The sequence below is a fragment of the Chanos chanos genome, chromosome 1, assembly GCF_902362185.1.
Source record: "Chanos chanos chromosome 1, fChaCha1.1, whole genome shotgun sequence".
Classification (NCBI taxonomy): domain Eukaryota; kingdom Metazoa; phylum Chordata; class Actinopteri; order Gonorynchiformes; family Chanidae; genus Chanos; species Chanos chanos.
This window is the reverse complement of record NC_044495.1, coordinates 37,138,430-37,156,663: the sequence shown is the minus strand read 5'-3', so window position 1 is coordinate 37,156,663 and position 18,234 is coordinate 37,138,430. Positions and strand designations below refer to the sequence as shown.

General features: G+C 39.0%; 1 protein-coding gene and 1 non-coding gene across 2 annotated transcripts; one reads left to right on the top strand and one right to left on the bottom strand.

Annotated features, from left to right (window-relative positions):
• Positions 1-5,438: 5,438 nt before the first annotated feature.
• Positions 5,439-5,511, bottom strand: trnar-acg (transfer RNA arginine (anticodon ACG)). Its single transcript has one exon. It is a non-coding gene; the product is annotated as a tRNA-Arg (tRNA).
• A 1,099-nt stretch (positions 5,512-6,610) lies between these two features.
• Positions 6,611-12,515, top strand: map1lc3b (microtubule-associated protein 1 light chain 3 beta). The gene is made up of 4 exons (XM_030767432.1): positions 6,611-6,823; positions 9,034-9,089; positions 10,047-10,153; positions 10,502-12,515. The coding sequence occupies exons 1-4, from the start codon at positions 6,784-6,786 to the stop codon at positions 10,674-10,676; spliced, it is 378 nt and encodes a 125-aa protein (XP_030623292.1). The 5' UTR covers positions 6,611-6,783; the 3' UTR covers positions 10,677-12,515.
• The last annotated feature ends 5,719 nt before the right edge of the window (positions 12,516-18,234 follow it).

Genomic DNA, 18,234 nt, shown 5'->3' with positions numbered 1-18,234 from the left:
TTGCAGAATGGTATTTTTTATTAATAACGCATATGGACATTAATTTACAGTCTATGTTTCTAAAGAACTGTTGTACTGTGTTAAGATCAGATATTCAAATAAACATAAGCTGACTGTACATGCGATCCCATCTTTTGTGACAGTGAGATTTTATTCATCTGAAAAAAGATGTTCCTGTTTCTGTCATATGTTTAAGTATTAAAATCTTTTTTGTTTTGCCTCTTGTGTGGAATTATGGTACCGTTAGCCCAGCAGCATCTCCTGTACCTCCAATTACAGCTAAGGGCATTCTGGGAAATGAGGGCATTCTATGAGGCACAAGACATATTCTTTCTCTCTCTCTCTCTCTTTCTCTCTCTCTCTCTCTCCCTCCCTCTCTTTCTCTCTCTCCCCCTGGCTACAAATACAAATGCACTCATCATGTTGCATTTTTGGCAGAGAATTAATTAATCCTGGTGAGGTTATTAATCCACGTCCCTCTAAAATTGAAAGGCCATAGACAGGTGAACTGTGCCGTTTGTAACAGCATTGTGCATTTAAAGGTTGGGGTTTGATGGATCTCTGCACCGCTAAGACCAATAAAAGCATTCAGTAATAGCTTTTTCGGTGACTATGAATATGCATTACCGGGAACTAACAATGAGAGTGGGTGTTACCTTCAACTCTCGTCGAACAGTGTAGGATGTTACCATGGTTACCACCATAGCAACCCCCTGCTGAATTGCCAGGCTCGGCCTCCGGCAGCCTGGCTCTAATATTTTTTTTCTTTTCCCGTTTTTTTCTTTCTTTTTTTTTTTTAATTTTTTTTTTATTTGGTTTTTTTTTTTTTTTTTTTTAAACACGGCCTTGAGGGTCATCGTTGACAATGCTCCCGTGTGCCCTTTTTGTGATGCTAAACTAGCATCCAGTAGGTTATTAAGAATCCATTACTTTAAGAGTAGTTCATTTGATAAGACAGTGAAAATAAATGGGCTATTCAAAGGTGATGATTAGCCAGACCACACTCTGAAGTTGTTCAGCGTGGCAAGGCTTGGCAAATAGCTGAACGGCACAGAATGGTCACCAATTTCACTAGCAACGATAGGTCTGTGCAAGATGACCAAATGAGTCTATTTAGATAGCTTACTCAAGTTGTGTCGGGGCAAGATTTCATTTACTTGTACATGAGTCAGATAAAGTGACATTCAGACCTCCAAATGAATTCATTTGTAGTTTGGGGGGGGTTGCTGGGGTTCGAGAGGTTCTTCGTCTGAAAAACACCCTCGACAAAGAATAATATGCTGAAAATATTAGCTGTGAGTAATCTATTTTGGTGAGTAATCTTATCTGTCCATAATAATATTAATGTATGAATTGTGTCCTTTTAAATATACTATACAAATGTTCACATCTTCCAGACATTTATGGTCGTAAAATGTATGTAGTTCATTGTGTGTGCACCTGTGTATCCGCATGCAAAAAAAAAGATCTTTGCAACAGAGTTTCGAACTAATTTATAAAGCATATTTTGTGCACTTCAAATGGAAAAAAGACCGCTCTTTGCTAGGATAATTAATGTTCAGCAGCTTTTAGTAGATGTTTATGTCATATTCTGAAAAGTTTTCTGCTCAGAATGTTTTGGGGGTTTCTCCACTGAGTGTATAATTAAATGGTTTTGAAAACAGTTTATTAGCCATTAGTCAGAGGTTAAAACCTAAAAGTGCGTCAAGTTGTGGTGGTACATTTTCAGTTCAAAACAGGTGTTGTAAATAAATTACATTCACATTTTAAAGATTTGTTTAAAAAATTATCACATTTTATCAAATTTTCATTGCCTCATCCTCATACATTCATCCCAGAAAAAGGACAGTTATACCTGATCTTAAGGAAGTGCATGCTGTATTGTGACTCTCTTATGAGACATCCGTCCTTTTTTTAACAGTCTTCCCAAGAGATGTTTCAATCAGAAAACGTCCATATGGTCAAGCACCCATGAAACAAACCAGAACTGTTTACAAGTAATAAGTGAGCGCCCTCTGGTGTGCATAAAACATAAAACACTCCCTCACTGTTCAGAGTGATGTCATCGACTAAAAATCTTATTTCCTGTAAACATAGGAATGGGTATAGTTCCCTCTTAATGTCAGGACTATTAGAGCTTAACAATAGCCAATAGCCGTTTTAAAAATATGAAAAAATTAATCAGCCTTTTGCACAGGGCACCATTATATGGCAATAAGCTCATGAAACTTCCAGACAATGCCAAGAAAATGGTAGGAGAGTGAGAGGTTGCAACAGAAGTCTGGCCAATTGCACTTCCTACAGGACAGCTGCCACAGTGCGAGTGCCCAGCCGCGTCTCTGCCCGCTTCGCCATCTGAGAAGCGGGCGGATGACAAGAACAGCAAGACTTGCCGAGACTGATTCACACACATGCTGACTCTTCCATAGCTAATCATCGTCTTGTCGCAATTAAGGGCAACGGAAGAATCAGCACGGGTGTCATGATTTGCCACAAACCTGTTATTCGTGGTCGTCCTCACTGTAGATTTAGATTGAGATGGGGGTTTTTTTGTTTGTTTGTTTTTGTTTGTTTGTTTGTTTATTTTTAAGATATTCCAGATATTCCATTCACGACCGCACACTTGAATGTTCTCTTTCATTATGTCCTTGCTGTTTTAGTGGTTAATAAAAGCATCGGAACTAAGTGCCTCATGTCACACACAAATGAAGTGTACTTAGTTTCTCTGGTGTTTTTTTTTATTCAGTCTTATCAGCTCCTTTTTTAGCTGGTATAAAGGCATGGGGATAAGGAATGAGAGAATTACACAACGTCATTGGCACGTGGCAAGTTTTGCATTGATTTGACCCTGGAAGGCCAAATTAAAACAAATTTGAAGGACGTCTACTTTGTTACTCTCCACAGAACACAGCAAGTCTTAGAGGCTGGAGAAACGTCATCATGAAATAGACTTTGAAAGTTTGGAGAGGTGTCTCTGATTACTGGCTCTTGAGAAAACAATAATGAAAAAAAATACACATACCACACACAAATTGAAAAAAAAAATCTTCTCAAATTTTTTATATTTCTGTGCTGCATGTTGTTCAAATTTCTTTGTTTCTGTGTGACCTCACCTACAGTGGGTTGATACTGCAGTGTCTAGGTGCTGGCCTTTGGGTTCTGTTAAGTGGCTTTCCGACTGTCCTTGTGGATGTAACGACAATGAGAGAATGAATATATATTATCACCTCGAGAGGCGTCTTCAGACTATAAAAGCTTGGCGTTTTTAGATGAGAAAAGGGATGATATCACTTCATGGCAGGAGATGACTGTGTTTAGTGGTTGCCAGACAGGAAGAGAGAGAGAGAAAGAGAGAGTTGGTCAGTGGGTCCCAAATACAGTCATTAAAATGCTTTTGGTACGGCGAGAAGATATTTGAATACATTTTCATAGCAGCATCTGTATCATGTCAAGTAATGCTCAGTAAGTAAGCTAACACTGACAATAGCTATGGGAGTTTCCCATAAATAAATAAATTCATAACAAAGGGTAACAAATGAACAGATCTCCTGAAATAAAACAAGTCCACAGGAGTTTGTGTTGGAGTTAATCCAAAGTCATTTCCACATAAAGGTGACAAATTTACAAATGATCTTTGGGCAGGCTTCCTAAAACAATGACACAGAGGCGCTGGTGGAATATACTCATACAATATGTATGAGAATGTGTGATGCGTTTTGTCCTTGGCAGTCTTGAAGGAGCAGCTGCACTGTAGCAGAGTGTGTAGGAGGAACTGGGAACTGTCTGGACTTGTGTCTGTTATCAGCCTGGGTATCGACAGTGACAGTAACTACTCATACCCCTTTCTGGTAGGTACTGTACTCTGCCCTCTCTATTTATTCACACCTACAATAACTAAGAAAAATATGTTTTCTAAAACAAATGGTTAATACAAGTAATGAGCTATTCTCTTGACTCCTGATAAAGAAAATGTGGTTCTTCAGCTGCTGCCACCTACAAAATGTTTGTTTACCAAATAACTATATGCATGATGATATGTTGATTAAACAATACATTACTTTCACATCTCTCAAAAATAAAACTGGCAAATACTTACATTCGTGATTTGATACCCATAATTGTGCATGCAGTTGGGTAGGGTAGCCCTTTTCTTAAATTTAAATATATATATATATATATATGTGTGTGTGTGTGTGTGTGTATTATGGCTGTCAAAGTTAATGCGTTAACTTTTACGATTAATTTTTTAAGATTAATGCATTAAAAAAAAACGCAATTAATCTATGTCTCGACCTATGACCCCTTATGTCATACAGGCACCACTTTTGGTATGGACTCTGTTAGAAACAGCCAAGCTCCAATCGGCCCTCTGAAAGGATTGTTCAAATATAAGCCAAAAGCTGATGGAATGTTGTCTTCCGCAAACCCTGCTAGCATTCGTCAAACCACGTTAACTGAGCTGCAGCCAATGGCAAAGTCCACCTCGGTTAAATTGACTTGTGTGATTACAAAATGGATTGCCAAGGACTGTAGACCCCTGAACATTGTCGAGGACAAGGGACTGGCAGAAGTGATCAGAATTGCAACATCTGACCCTCTCTCTCTCTCCCTCCCTCTCTCCCCCTTTCTCTATCTCTCTCTCTCTCTCTCTCTCTCTCTCACACACACACATACACACATTTCAGTTTTGCAATTTTGTAAGGCTGCAAATAATTTTCAGATATTTAGCAAATAATCTAAATTATTTGAATGTCTAAGTTTGATTGCTAAAAGACATAAGACATGCACACATACATTCTCTCTAACTCACATACACACACTTTTCTATTCAAAGCAATTTTGTGTTAAGTTGTGCATTAATAAAGGTCTAATGAGTTCAATGTCTAATTTGGATTGTTAAAAACACAAACTCTGTGTGTGTGTGTGTGTGTGTGTGTGTGTGTGTGTGTGTGTGTGTTTCTCTCTCTCACACACACACACACCCCACACCTCAAACAGATTAGCAGATTATATATAAATGTATATGTATATCATACTTATATATACATATATAAGTATTATCTCTGCCAGCCGAATAGACTCTAGATATTATCACATTCATGTGATCATATGATATTATCCCATGTTGGTCTAGGACACTGAGTGGTGATCATGAAAAACCAAACATTAAATTAGAATAACATTATTTTCATTAATTATTTGAACCAGTTTGCAGCAATACATGTGGGCCTGTTGTCTACACAACACATGCACAGGGGAACCTGAGAGAGAGGCGCTAAAAGGGAAACTGACTGAATGTGAGACACTGGTGCAAGCATTCGAAAATTCAAACTGAAGCTATATTCAGATGTCTGCGTAATTACAAAAAAATGAAAGATTTTAGTTTTTGTTCGGTATAGGGTAATGACCTAAACAATCTGAAAATAGTGAAAAATTTCCGAGCCAGCCAGGAGTCGAACCTAGAATCTTCTGATCCGTAGTCAGACGCGTTATCCATTGCGCCACTGGCCCGCATGCCTCTTGTGGGGTCACGTGCCCATCACTCACGCGTTGAGATATTACTCAAAAGGAGAAGATATTTCTAAAACGTTCGCGTTATTTTACGAGCCTTGATCGTATAGTGCTGCTTACTGAGGGATCTTGAAATCTGACAAGCTTACTGACCTGAAAAAATAAACAAGCTGTACGTTGTGTATTTTTGGTCATCTCTTGATCAGGCGCGTCCGAAATTGCGCAAGGTTAGATCACAACTCTGCTGTTACGGCTTCTCCAAAAACATGTGCACTGATCACATTACATATTCGATTATGTAGGTTATCTATCATACAACTTAAAGCTTCTGGATAAATACAGATCAACATGTCATATGTCTTCTCAAACTGGCCTCACTGATTCTGATGAGCTATATATTAATGATTTGGAAAATAATTTTTACTAGTTTCACTATTTGATAACATGAACTGAATTGACTATTTAAGTGATAGTGGTGGATTTGAACCCACCAGAAAAACTGTTAAATCTTTCCCTTTATAACTCAATGTCGAGTAATACGTTATGACTTGCTAATGAACGTCAATGAACGTCTGTTTTTGTCAAATGAGGGTAAATAAACCGTTCTAACATAATTCATGGCATATGAGCAGTGTAGTTAAAACTGACATCATTAAGATGGGTTTATTTCTATAATATTTTGCCGAAATCGCGGTTTAAAATAAGGATAGGTATAGTTAGCTACAGTTACAATTACAAGCCAGTACTTTAATTCTATATAACTAGTGCCACAACGACAGCTAACACTGCTAACAATTCCTTTCCACCCTAAACTGAAGCACTGGCCTAATTTCTGACTGGCGTCGCATTTTTATATACACAGTAGGCAATCTCCACACATCTGTTTATATATTCAACGCTATAATACAACCAGCGAGACAACAGTTCCTTGGGATGAAGAGCTATGTTCTTTGAGCTGTTCTAGGTAAAGGTGTTGCATGCAATTTAGGACGTGGGTTGGTAGTCTCTTTCTTTCGGACAACAGCCGCACATATGCCCAGTGACGTCAATTGTCAGCTGACTGGTTTGTTTTGTTGGTTAAGGTGGACTTCGCAGGCAGCAACAGAGGGCGAACGAGCGAACAGCAGGATAGAGGCTCTATAACTACTTATATAATCCTTAATATTGGTTTGTAGAACCTCATTTTCACAAAGACCTGCCAAGAACTCATAAGATTTTTACTTTATATAGGCATATTTGCCTAAAAACGAAGTTGCCCGACCTCCTTGAATCATGCCTTCAGAAAAGACGTTCAAACAAAGGAGGACATTTGGTAGGTATATCGAAACACTGAGTTCTATACTTCACACTGTTTGCTTTCACTTTCCTCTTTCGTTGAAAAAAACAATCATCTATATCTATTTTTCGCTTAATTGTCGCTGGCATCGTAGTGTTATTTAAACGAGTGGTGTGTAAGGAGAATTGTTGTTTGTACGATCTAATACCGTTTTCCCGATTAGCGAAACGATTGTTATCTAAAATATCTTGTGATGCCTATGAACACGTTGTCCCTGAGATGACTTGACGCAAACAAAGTAGGCCATGTCTCGCCAAGTCACACTACAGACTATTTAAATTGGGTTAGGGTGGCGGCCGTGTTGTCTATACCTAAATATTATAACCCTTAGCGTAGATTAATTATGTAATCCCAAGAATGTCCTCGTTTGCTTCTACTGTTATTGTGTACGCGCAATCATGTGTTTAAACCGAAAAGAAAATATTGCCCTCCGTTTTTGTTAAACTGATATGTCTGAAAAACAAACACACCACAAAATCGCTCGTCTTCAAATGCAGAGAACTGCGCTGCAGGATTGGGGGATGGGATCTGTTGATGTTAGCAAAGGGAAGGCCTCGAGTACAGAACAAATTATGATACATCGGTTCAGTATGTATTGCATATATCTGACCATAAGTTTTTATCATCAGAGCAATTGCCCATGCAGTAGTGATATAGAAAAATGGCCATTTTACCATGAGCTTTTTGGTTATGAGTACTTGCATTAGTGTGTCAGTGAAAGATGTACAGTCACTTGGTTCACAGGAAAACAAGCCATCGTTGCTCTACGTTGCTAACTGAGTACACGGCACTAACGTGTTATGACTTCCTATTTGGGACGTTAAGGCCTAGTTGAAGCTTCATGTTATTTAGGATTGGCTCTTTATTCTAACACCGTGTGTTTACTTTTTCCCCTCCAGGCAACTTCCAGTTAAACTGGGCGGGGAGTGTTTGTTTTAATATTTTCAATAAAAAGAGTAACGGAATGAGGATGAATATTTCTCAAAACGAAGTCAGGCTCAAACAAACACAAACCAAAACAAACTTTTGACCAACGTAGTTGCTTAAGGTTTTCAAACAGCTAAATTTAGCGAAATTTTTTTGACAGAGCAAAGAGTAAACAACATTAATTCGTTTTAGTATCAAAATAATTATATAACCACTTACAAATTAGTGACGTTTGAGCCTTTGGTAAATTTGACTAACCTTTGTCTGAACTAAAATTCTTATGTCTGTTTCTGCAACAAGTAGGAAATAGTAGGTAATTTCCATGGTTTGCTCCACTCTAAATCCAAATGCTGAGTCATGTTTTTCAGTTCATTGACTGGTCTTCCTCATATAGACAAAGCACTTCATTGTTCCCTTCACTGTTATGCACATTAACTCGTTAGAGTGAAACAAATGCTTTTACACCACTGAGACAACTCATGGTTTAAGCAATCTTTTACCATTCACATCAAACTAAATTACATCTCGGGCTGTGCATTTTTGTTAGCCTCTACTTAGAACCTCTTAGATGCATGGCAACATTTCTTAATCCTGCCTCTCTGTATGCAGACTCCTCATAATCAAGCCATGTGTTCTTTTGTTTCTCAAGCTCAATGCAACCAAGTCAGAGATTGTTTATGTGCAAAAGAGGCTCAGGGCTTTATCTGCTGTCGTGGAAACTAGTTCAGGCCCTTTTGCCAATAGCCCAAAGTTCAGCAGGCTAAGAACAGATAATTCTCCTCTGAAAAGATTATAAACTATGCTTTGGTCATGACCCAGAACTTCTCTTTTTGCACCTTTTAAAATATTTTACAAGGTCAAAACGTATTTATTTCATGGTGCTATGTATGGTTACACTTTTTTTAATATCTTGGAAAATACTGTAAGGTCACTCTAGTGTGTGTCGTTCCATTAGAGCTTTTGGATGACTCATGAATCATGTGACATCAGTAAATCACATGTCTTCATTAAAATGAACATACACTGAGTCACCGCAGAGAGGGGCAGTTATGGCAGTTGTTGGTGATGGATGACTCATCAGCTGTTATCAAGCATAGCAAAAAATGAATAAATAAATTATAAGTGTTTAAATATGGGGTATCAAGAAGGGATGGGGGCATAAAGTGTGACTTGGTAAAGTGTCTCTGGATGACATGAAAAGGAATAATATGACTGTTTGTAACCTGCTTTTGTAATCTTGCCATACCTTCTCCCCACAGAGCAGCGAGTAGAAGATGTAAGACTGATCCGAGAACAGCATCCCAACAAAATCCCGGTAAGGACGTTAGCATTAACCACAGTGGAACAGGGTGCAACTAGTAACCGGCAGTCCTGAGTCAAGTAGACATTGTATGTGGGATATTTTAAAGACTGGTTGGACCCTTTCTCTTTGCACCGTATGTCTGGAAGAAGAGGACAGAGGAAACACAGTGTTTTTCCTTGCACACCCAGTTTAGCCCAGTGACTATTAAATTCATTATTAATTGAATCAGACTAAATCCAGCTGAAAGTGCAGAAGGCTGTGAGAGCTACAAGGGTGGTTTGGTACACACTTTAAAAAAAAAAATAATAATAATAGTAATAATAAACTGTTACATAGGCACTGTAATGTATTTAGCCTTTACCAACTGCTTGCAGAACTGCAGTCACAAAAGAAAGCAAGTAGAAAAAAAAGGCAAGCAAGGGACACTTCAAACTGTTCTAATACTAATAATTTATTTTTGTGCAGTGTAATAACCACACCTACAGTAAAGGCTGAGTTGAGTTTTGAATGCTCTGCACAGCTTGGTAACTACCAACAGGCTGCGTCTCCTGTTTCAGAGATCAGTTCAACTGCTAATTCAGTGTAGTGACCGCCTGGAACTAGTCCCAAATAAAGGGCAGCTGTGAGGCTGAAAAAAAATCTTAAGTCACAGAGGCATGGATCTAAAGACTAGCTTTGCTAAGGGAAAAAATCTATTTGAAAATGCTGGATATAATGTGTAGGAGCCATGGCTCCAGGCTACCAACTCTAAACTGCCCAGGTAGATTGAGTTTCACTCTAGCTTCCCATCTGTCATTTTGAAACACTCCCCGGTCATGGAGTGTAACTACTCCTACAGAACCTTCACCTTCCTTCTGATGGAGTATGAATCATTGCCAACATCTTTATGCCTCTCTTTAATCCCCCGAAAAACCTCACGTGGTCAGTGTGAGCAGGAGAGAGATTAGGATTTACTTTTCTGTCTTTCAGGTCATCATCGAGAGGTACAAGGGAGAGAAACAGCTGCCCATTCTGGATAAGACAAAGTTTTTGGTTCCTGACCATGTTAACATGAGCGAACTCATTAAGATCATCAGGTAAAACATACACTGGCTCAACAGCATTTTTCAAATTATCTGAATAACTGTTCAGAGTCTTTATCATTTAAGACTTCAGAAGGCAGTAGTTTGATTAAATAGGGCTTGGCTTTCACAGTTCACCTCCACTGTTGCATAATACATACAGTGTACTCACTTTTGCTTTCTTTTCACTGAGACTGAAGTAATGTTGTCGTGGTTCATATTTTAAAACTTCTCTTCTGCTCATCTTTTGAGCTTTAACTGAAACTGGATGTGTTTCGCAAAAATAGAGGAATCCATTCCACAGATTTTTCTAAATTATTGTTTTATTGTATTTTTTTTTTTATTGTTGTTTTTGACCAATAGGAGGCGCCTGCAGCTGAACTCCAACCAGGCCTTCTTTCTGCTGGTGAATGGCCACAGCATGGTGTCCGTGTCAGCGGCCATTTCAGAGGTGTACGAGCGTGAACGGGATGAGGACGGCTTCCTGTACATGGTCTACGCCTCTCAGGAGACCTTCGGAGCTGAGGGCCCCCTGTAAAATGCCACCCCTTTGGCTTTTGCCCCCCCTCTCCTCCCCCAAAGGACAATGACGTGACCTGTTCCAAACCTTGATGACGTGCACCTGTGTCCGGATCCCAGCCCGATGCCTGGTCCCTGTTATTCTCTCTGTCTATTACCCTCATTCAACCACAGTAGATAAGGAACCAGGCAAGTCTCCTCTCCCTTTTGCCAGCCCCTCATGAATGATTCCAACCTTTCACCACCTCATAGCCATTATTCAAGTCCAAAAATCCCCTCATCTGTCACCCTCAACCCAGTCTACCCAAGTGATTCATTTACGTTTTAGGGTTTTTTTTGTTCCTGTTCTTGTTGTGTTTTTTTTTTAAATAGAAGATGTCAGTTTGATTAGGTAGTTTGATGCCCTCTTGGTGTGATTTAGGACAGATTTTGGTTACAGAGAGCAGAATGGTGGTTCAGCCAGAGCACCAGTAAATCTTCCATGACTGCTTGAGACAAAAAAACTGAATTAAGAGACTAGAAAACAATCCATTTTTCCATCGCTGGTTGGATTGCTAAACTAGACTAAGCTCACGAGCAGATGAAGCTGTTGAACATAACATCAGTGCTGCTGAAACATTCTGGGTTGATGGGAGGACATGTTGCTAATACAGCTCGTTTCTAGCTTTTCTTTGTCTCTCAAATCGAATAATAGACGAATCTTAAACATACCATGGACAATATGGAGTTGACCATCTCGGCACTTGTCAGAGTTTTCTGTTGGTGACATGGGAGGTCTCTCTGACCTGTAGCTTACATTACACAAAGTGTTTTTTGGGTTTTTTTAAACGTTGTTTTTTGCTGACAAACTAGCGATAGTTTAGTGAAGAGTTTAGCAGTTCAGCTCTTTCCTCTTTACTTGTCCTCTGAGTCTCGTTTCCTGAGTTGGAAGTTGAGAAATTTTCAAATTTCACAACTTACTTGAGAGGTGAGGTTCTTTTTAATTCACATTTTATTTGCCTTGTCATAAACGTCTCCCAAGTAGGTTGTACAAAGTAAAAAAAATGTGGAACTCTTGGGTTAAAATAAAACAAACAAACAACAACAAAAAAAAAGTAAATGCTGCGCTTTAAGAAAAAAAACTGCTATGATTGTAGAGAGATGCTTTTTAATGCAACTTTCAGAACGAAAGAAGAAAAAAAACAATCAGCATATAGCTAACTGTATATCAAAGGAGCTTGAATGAAGTAATTAATGGGTGAATGAATGAATGAATGAATCAGTGACTGAATGTTTGAGTGACATGTAAAGCAGAGTGGTGGTGATAGACAAAGCAGAGAGTGATTCATGTTCAGCTCTCTGATTGGATCCATTTGATGGTCACATGGAAAGGGAGCCAATGACAGTCCATCACTGGGCCCAGTCAGTAGATCTGAGGCTTGTTCCGACCCCCTGCTTTTGGGTGCACGCTTTTAGACTTGTCCATTTAATTAGATGGTTATTTATGCCTTTATTATGTGTGCTGTTGTACTTCTCCATCACTTGAAACTGTTTTAAAAAAAAAAAAAAAGAGTGAATTTAGATGCCTTTTATCCTGAGCATTTCTCTGCAGTTAATCATTTTTGATTTTATTTAAAGTGATGTTTTTTTTTTTTCATGTAAAATGTCCGTGTTTTTTCCTCGTATGTGATGATCAAAAAATAAATCTGTTGGTCTGAACGAGGGCCCAACACTGAGGACGTAACCAGTTTGGCCAGCCCACGTTCCCTGTATGTTCTCCTGTTTATCGCTCTCAATCGTCATATTTACAGCAATATATAACACCTCCTTTTTCTTGTATTTCTGTTGATAATTTTAAAAATAAAACAGAGGAAATATGTATGCTGTCTTGTCTTTTGAATGGTACGCCCTAACATGAATGAAGTACTTTGTTTTATTCCTCTAAGAATGCAAGTTTTCCTATGGTTTTCATGCTCAACATCAATCTTGGCAAATATCTTTGGGCACCGCTTAATTTCTTTTTACTTATTATCTTTCATAGTGATATCCCAGTTCATTTTTAAGATATTAATGTTTTTCTGTGACAGATCAAAGCCCATAAAAGTCACTGATCCTAAAATTGACACTTCCTGAACACTCCAAAGTCTGTAGGTGATAATGTCACAAAGCACTCACTACACAGACTATGTGATTACAATGATTCCAACATTGTAGTGCAGTACCTACAGCTGTGTACACCCAAATGAGTGACTGACCTTATGCCACTGTGTTCTCTTAAGTCATATGTTCAAATATACACTGTTCGCTTTCACTTATATACTTCTGTCAATACTCCCGTAGGTCTGTCGCCCAAAAGAACTACTACTGCAAATATTATCGTTATTTGAATTACCTGTATTTTTTACCTGTATCTGTAAATGACCAGTAAAGAGCTACTCTTATCTGTCCGTCACATCCAAACAATCCTCCATCCATCCATTCATGCATCAACACCATTGCACTTTTTAAACTTTTATGAGGTCTGAAAAGTTTATCTTCTCTCTTGATATTTCTAAACTGTCCCACTCATTCATCTCTAAACTGTCATCCCTCCATCTATATATCTGCTTATCCATCTTATTAAACCTTTCTAAACTGCTCTACATTATTAAACACACTCTTCTTACTTACCCCATTCCATCTTTCCCATTACTCCTTCCCTGTTCAACATAATATTCTTATCTATTCCCCTTTCTTCTGTCTCTTCTATCTCTCCATCCATGTCCCCACAGCATTTTACCTACTGTGCTGCTGGAAAAATGCTCTTCTCTCTTGTTATTATAAAGTCATCTCATCTGTTCCTCACTGCAGCCTCTTTACTCCATCTCTCTGTTGCTTCCTAATGCACATCGTACTGAATGAGCTGCAATCCAGGAGATTTTAGACACAAAATGTATTTCTTAATATGCCCAGAGGTCATGAGAAAAGAGGAGATAAAATCTGAACTTTAATAATAAGGAAAATGTGAACCATTAAGCTTGTGAGAGGACAAGTGGATGCCGGAGGTTCTCTACCTTCATCACCTCTTCCACATCAACGTCTAATATCAATATAATCACACAGCTGGTATCCAGTCTGAAAGGAGACCTTTTCTTCCTTTTACAGGCTATATGTGTTGCTATCAGAGTGCCAGCTAGGTCTAACTAAACAGGTAGGGCATAGATGTTAATACAAGTTGACATCCAGTTACACTTCCTTCTCATTCAGTGATACACAGGCATCTATGACATGTTCTGACAGGACACCCTGTAGCAATTCTATGGTCCACATGCACCATTTTACCTGGAAGGTAGGGACAAGCATTGGAACTTCACTTATTTTCCACCTCCTATGTTTTGTTATAGTACCTACCAGTCTCTGTGTAACTGACTACAGCATATTACTGCTTCACACATTTTGCTACGGCATTATATTGCTCTCGTACTGCACCAAGCTCCACCAAGAGTATCATTGCACTAATTGATTATGGCTTGTAAGATTTGTGCCAAGTGCCCTTAGCAACACAGATGCCAATTCATCCTGCTTGTCTTGCCTTGATTTGAAGCATGCCATCCAGGGGAGCTGAATCACCCCTCTCCTGCCTTTTACGTTTAATAATCAGCCCCTCAGTATATGAGGCATGTTTTGTTATCTTGTCTGGTTTTGTGGTGAGTCACATTGTCCTCCCACCTTCAGGTGTTGGAGAAGAGCATATTTCCTTTCCTCTAGCTAACTTGAAAGCAACCAAATTCAAGCACTCCAAAGCAGAGGTTACTTTCAGTCCTGGGGCATTGTGCCATCTCACAGAAAGAGCAGATGTGTGTTTTGAGCCTTGTATCTGAAGATATCAGAGCTCAGGACTCATATGATTGCACTGGACTTTACAGTTCCCATGAGCACAAAGGGAAACTTCAAACAGAGTGAGTTTGAAATTTCATTTGACCACCCAGTCTAGGCTCTGGACCTTCATGGTCACCTCAGAGAGGCTCAGCCATGAATGTAGCGCTTCCTGTGGTTTCCAAGGCAGTTTCCAAATCACCCCATGAACATGAATGTTTCAACCTAAAAACAGCGCTTCTTGAACGTAAGCTCACGTACCAGTCACAGCCATATTCCTATGGATGCATGGAAGTTATCTCAGTTGTAGGCCCTCTAAAATATAAGGTCTCGTTACAAGGGATTTCTGTTAAACAAAGTTAATCATGCATGCTGGCAGATGGTCAGAGCCATCAGAACTGCACAGTTGGATTTCAAAGTATTTCATAGCACCGATAAAGTATAGAAGCATCTGCCACAATTCTTGACCCATGGACCCTCAAAAAGTGTTTGGAAAACACTGTGCCTGTCCTGGACATCGAGTGCATCAAAAGTTTTGATTTCAGACTGTACCCAGACATGATTTCAGATTACACAGACATGAAACAGTGGTGGTTGCTGGTTCATTACTGAAAAGGAGTGAGGTTGGTCAGAATCCACTGGAGGAAGTTCCGATTAGGAGCTGGCTGTGTGTGGCAAAGCAGTGAGTGTGACCTGATCTTCCGCTTACTCGACTTGTCATATGAGTGCAGTGGAGTGACGAGCGTTTCACTTTGTCCTCTATCCTTTCCTTTCTCTATTGGCACGGAACCATGCCTCAGTGAAGACAGACCACATCACGTTCTCCATGACCTACCCGCTTAGCTTATTAGCATGGATGAATTCACAGAAGCCATACCTTGTTTCACAAGCCCTGGAAATGCTATTGAACCACACCGTTTTTGGGCTGTGTCACTCTTCTCCACATTTTTGAGTTATCAGTACCAAACCTCACATGCACCCTATTGCTGTATGTTCTCAGTCACCATCTGAAGTTTGAACCTGTTGGATCAAAGCATTTAAATAGAAACTGGAAAATGGTGACATTTGCTTGGCCAATTTTTTTTATCCACCCGGTTTATCTTCCCACATACTTGTTCAAACAGAATGAGCTGATAGGATTGAATTGTGTCTAGACTGATAGATTAATATGTTATTTCGCTCTCGTTCATGGTTAAGACAATGCTTTATATGCTCAACTGTGCAAACATGCAGGGAGGTCACACCTGGGTTAGTAGGCTACACCTCTCTGTGTCACACACACACACACTCACACACAAACAGCTACGCATGTATTCTCCATCTTAGATGTCTCTCTCTCTCTCTCTCTCTCTCTCTCTCTCTTTTCACAAATGCTGTAAGTCTCACATGTCCAAGGATTTGACAGACCAGTGACTTCTTTCCTCCATGCAATTGTTTTATGGCATTACGTATCTGAAATGTATTTAAATCACTGTTTGATCTGCTGCCTGAGAGGTCACTCTGAGAGAACCCTGTGATATACTGGGCAGACTGCATGCTGCATCACATTAAAGAGTTTTAATCATGAGGATCTGTCAGTGGGTTCCTTTATCATCCTGTTTTGAATCTACCTCAAACGGTGAAATCCTAACAGACAGCACATCTGAAATTTGATTCTGACAAGACACACAGATCCCAACATTGCGTTTTTGACACAAGTTAAAATAGCAGGCCTCCAAAGTGGCAGTGGTCATGAGTTCTTGAGGCAAATTTACCACAAAAATCAATAGACACAAGTGAGGGTTGGGGTCAGATGATGATGATGATGATGATGATGACAATGATGGGTGAAACAGCCTAGGACATGCTGTGAAATGCTCAATGTCTAGTGTGGTGGCCACCATAGAAATCCATAATACAAAGAAAAATGTAGAATCTATGTATGATCATATTAGAAACAACTTAAACATCACAGTGATGATGTAAGATATAACCAGGTTTACTAAGTTTTTAAAATGTTATCAGACACTGAAAGCTGAGAGAGTTCCTGTAACGCCTCTTTTGATGATGCATCAGTTGTGTAATCTTAGATTGAAACAGGGAAGCCATGTCATAGATCACCCTGTATTACATAAGATTCTGCATGATGTGCACCAGTGAGAATATTGCTACAGAGTTGTTGCTGGTGGGAGAGTAAGTCAGTTGGATATGGCATACTGATATGACTGTCTATTCTCTGGGCCCACACAGATCCCTTAGAGAAGAAGGGGGAGAGGGGGCAAACAAGTTTCCTGCAGTTCTGGAGCGAATGAAATCTAAAAAATAGCTGTAACATACACAGAATAATCCATAAAATACACAATGAAAGCTACAGTATGAATGATTGAAACGCTCTCCCTGTCAACGTGGGAGCTTTATGCCTGAGCTTGTGTTTTAAAGCCTCAGAGTGGAGTGTTATGAGCTCTTAGGAGAAGAAAATAAAACAGGATGTGGTGAGGGGTGACTCAGACCGACCTGAGTGGTCATGGATAGAAATCTAAAACAGACTTAATTATTATTATTATTGTGCAGTTTTTTTTGTTTTCTCTTTTTCTTTGAGTGTTTTCAAAGCCATTGTAGTTGTTCACATTATGCCTCTTTAACGTGGTATTCGTGTTTTAAGATTGTCTTAAATTTGAGACCTGTGTAGTGTAGTAGAATCACCAGTCAAGTCACCAGCTTAGAGCAGCAAAGCAGACCTGTGGTTTGTTTTTCATGGGGTAGATGAGCTTTGCAAATCAGCATCCCATGTATGCAACCAGCTACTGATCCACCGCAACAATGAAGTACACTTGGTATCACATATTTGACTCTTACCCAACAGTCAGCAAATGATTCAGCATCCTCTACACTTGTTGTCTGTATATTTACTGTTGGAGGTTATAGTTTGAGCCACTCACTTTCAAAAAAAAATAATGCTTGACAATTTTTTTTTTCCTTTCTTTTTTTTTGGAAACATAATAAAGATTGTTCCTAGTCAGTGACTCCAGTGACTCAGTGAAAATGAAGAGGGTTCAAACATGGAGCAAGACCTGTCAGCAAACACACCCTTAAAATGAAATACTCTGCAAACCATGAGTCATTTGAGAAAATGTTTACACTATGTACCTGCTACAGGGGGAATGACTTTAGCAAATTCTGAAATGTAGGTAATTACTAAAAAACTTAAGATGATAAAGTGTGTGTGGCTGACAGATGTCTGTGGGCATTGAACTGGCTTTGTTTAGACTTCTGTGTTACACTAGGTAAACTGACTGTCTGTGGGCATTAAATTAGCTTTGTTTAGACTTCTGTGTTACACTAGGTAAACTGACTGTCTGTGGGCATTAAATTAGCTTTGTTTAGACTTCTGTGTTACACTAGGTTAAGGTTTTAAGCAGTTTTCTGAAGGAACAGGTAATGATGAATGTCTCACCAAAATAATAATGAGAAACCAATAAGGCGAAGATTTGAATATTTCAGAAAACACGCCTGTTCCCCATTTTCTTATCAACTGTTTTTAATTGCCATAGTAAATCTTTATAAACGTTCATCAGTTTACGAACAGTGAACAATGTACAAATACATTTTTCCACCTCAAAAAACCGTCACAGCATATAAAGCCATTTCTAAAATTATTCTGATCTTTTTATTTTTTTTTTTTTGAGCTTTTTGAGTCATCTTAAAAAGACACGTAATCCAAAATAAAGTTGAATTATAAATTCAGAGTCTGACCTGTGAATGCA

Coding starts and splice junctions, on each gene's coding strand:
- map1lc3b (XM_030767432.1), top strand. CDS start 6,784: ATGCCTTCAGAAAAGACGTTCAAACAAAGGAGGACATTTG. Junction 6,824..9,033: donor CAAACAAAGGAGGACATTTG/GTAGGTATATCG, acceptor TTCTCCCCACAG/AGCAGCGAGTAGAAGATGTA. Junction 10,154..10,501: donor GAACTCATTAAGATCATCAG/GTAAAACATACA, acceptor TTTGACCAATAG/GAGGCGCCTGCAGCTGAACT.